Consider the following 2,334-nt stretch of genomic DNA (forward strand, 5'->3'; position numbering starts at 1 on the left):
TGCAGCCCGGCTTGCCTGTTAGCTTAACCTGTGGCTCCAACTGCCCATGCAACGCCTGACTCGGTCTCGGCGGTATCTTCCCCAAAGGGGGCTCAAATAATTTCTTAAGTACCCGCACAGACCGAGCCCCTAGGCGAGGCGGGTTCGGACTTTGCGGGCTGCTATCTCAAGTGTTGCATCTCTAAAGTCGTAATTACTCATGTTTCCCTGCTGTACTACGGAGACATCTAATACAATAAAAATAGCAGCGGGAGGGCCGAAATCAGAAAAGCCACTTAATCCTCTCCAGCGGCTGCGCTGAGCCCGGGGCCGCCTGCCCTCGCCTGGATCCCGGATCCTGGATCCCGCTCCCTCCCTGCTCGGGCTCCAGTGGGCTCTCCGGAGTGTTTGGGGTGCTCTTAGCAGAGCTGCCAACAGGACTACTTTTTCTCTCCCTTGGAGAAAGGCAGGTTTCTCGGAGAGACTTGGGTAGCATACCGCAGTGGTTTAATTTATTTAAATTGCGAAGGAAAAGTTGTTGCGAAGGATACTCGGGGCAGATCGAGGTTGAAGACCCTTAGGAATCTTAAATAAATAAGAGGATTTAAGAATCTTAAATAAGAGGAGAGGAGCAGACTGTTGAAGAGCGTGTAGATAGAGGCTGAGTGTGAATTCAGAGCTCGTAATTAGATGCTTAATGCGGTTCCCAGGGGCCTAATGAAGAGGGTGTGAATCTGAGAAGCCAGCCCGTTTTGTTTAATTTTTTTCCTTAATCCAATAACAAGGACAGGAGAGATATTTTTTTGGAGGGTCACTCCCTTCATTTACATCTCCTTTGTGTGAGCCAGGAGCGATGAAGGCAGGAGGTGAGGGGTGTGCGGATGTCCGACTCCCGACTCCTGCCCTTTGCCGAGGTTTTCCGTGGAGTCAGGGAACCTCTTGCCACGAAGCACTGCTAGTAACTTTGGTCCCCGAAGTCTTGAAAAACCTATTTCCTTCATAAAGCACCCATTTTCTTTACTGGAACAGGAGACATAAATTTGAAGCATGCCTCGGGCAGCCCTGGAGTTTTGGGGCCACTTCACTTTAAGCAGGGCCCGATTTTCCCTTTTCTCTCTGCCCTGGCTGCCGGAGGATGGGGGCTTTGTGGGTCGTGACGTTTGGAGTGCTGCTAACTTGGCTGTCTTTCTCCTTCCCCCCTCTCCTCCGGCCACTCGATGCAGGGCGGCTGAGCCCCCCAGCCTGCACCCTGCGCAAGCACAAGACCAACAGGAAGCCCCGGACGCCCTTCACCACGGCGCAACTGCTGGCCCTGGAGAGGAAATTTCGGCAGAAGCAGTACCTGTCCATCGCCGAGCGTGCCGAGTTCTCCAGCTCGCTCAGCCTCACTGAGACCCAGGTGAAGATCTGGTTCCAAAACCGCCGCGCGAAGGCCAAGCGGCTCCAGGAGGCCGAGCTGGAAAAGCTGAAGATGGCAGCCAAGCCCATGCTCCCGCCTGCTGCTTTCGGCATTTCCTTCCCGCTGGGCGGCCCGGCCGTGGCCAGTGCTTCTCTTTACGGCACCTCCAGTCCTTTCCAGCGGGCAGGGCTGCCACCGGCGGGCGGGCCTGCCAGTGGCTCCTGTGGGACTGTACACAGCACATGTGGGATACAGCATGTACCACCTCACATAGAGCTGAGCACTGCCGAGCCTGGCCCGCCAGCTGCCTTGCTACCACCAGCTCCCTCCCTGCTCTTTCGCCTCCTCACTGTGGACTTTCCCACGGGCCCTCGGGCAGAGAATTCTCCAGTCTGGCTCTGCTCGGCCTCTCTACTTCTTCCCCCTGTGATGCTGACCCCGGGTCCGGCCCTGTTCCATTCTCTCGGCAGTCCTGGGAGCAGCACCATTCTCCTGCTAGCAGAAACCTGCGGCACCCCCCAGCTCTTCCCTGGCACAGGATGGCAATGGGCCAGTCCGGTACTGCTGTCAGCCTGGGGAGAGCCCCCTGGCATGGGGAAGGAACTGTGGAAGAGAAACAGCAAAAAGGGGGCTGAAAGACAGGATGTTTCTCTTACTTTCTACCAGACAAGGTCAAGAGGCAGAAGTGTAGAGCAGCCTCTCCCGTCCCTGTGTAGCAGCACCGCCTGTTACCTGTGTTTGTTCCTCCACCAGCTCCTTTGGAAGGGGCTCTGTGTACTATGTAATATACTGTATATTTGAAATTTTATTATCATTTATATTATAGCTATATTTGTTAAATAAATTAATTTTAAGCTACTGTTTGATGCAATTTGTTTGCTCCTTGCCCTGCCAAGGGGTGATGAGAGAGGAGACAGAATTTGTATATCGAGGGACAGGAGAGAGGGACTGGCTGG

General features: G+C 54.5%; 1 protein-coding gene across 1 annotated transcript in view; it reads left to right on the top strand.

Annotated features, from left to right (window-relative positions):
- The window catches only part of LOC104544110 (homeobox protein GHOX-7-like), a gene marked incomplete at its 5' end in the record, with an annotated part of 2,069 nt that extends 407 nt beyond the window's left edge, over window positions 1-1,662 (top strand). Inside the window, 2 exon segments of the mRNA XM_010188872.1 lie at window positions 1,203-1,579; window positions 1,581-1,662. Of these exon segments, the coding sequence (XP_010187174.1) occupies window positions 1,203-1,579; window positions 1,581-1,652 (449 nt within the window).
- Between the last annotated feature and the right edge of the window lie 672 nt (window positions 1,663-2,334).

This window comes from Mesitornis unicolor, unplaced genomic scaffold (assembly GCF_000695765.1).
Source record: "Mesitornis unicolor isolate BGI_N332 unplaced genomic scaffold, ASM69576v1 scaffold34927, whole genome shotgun sequence".
Lineage (NCBI taxonomy): Eukaryota > Metazoa > Chordata > Aves > Mesitornithiformes > Mesitornithidae > Mesitornis > Mesitornis unicolor.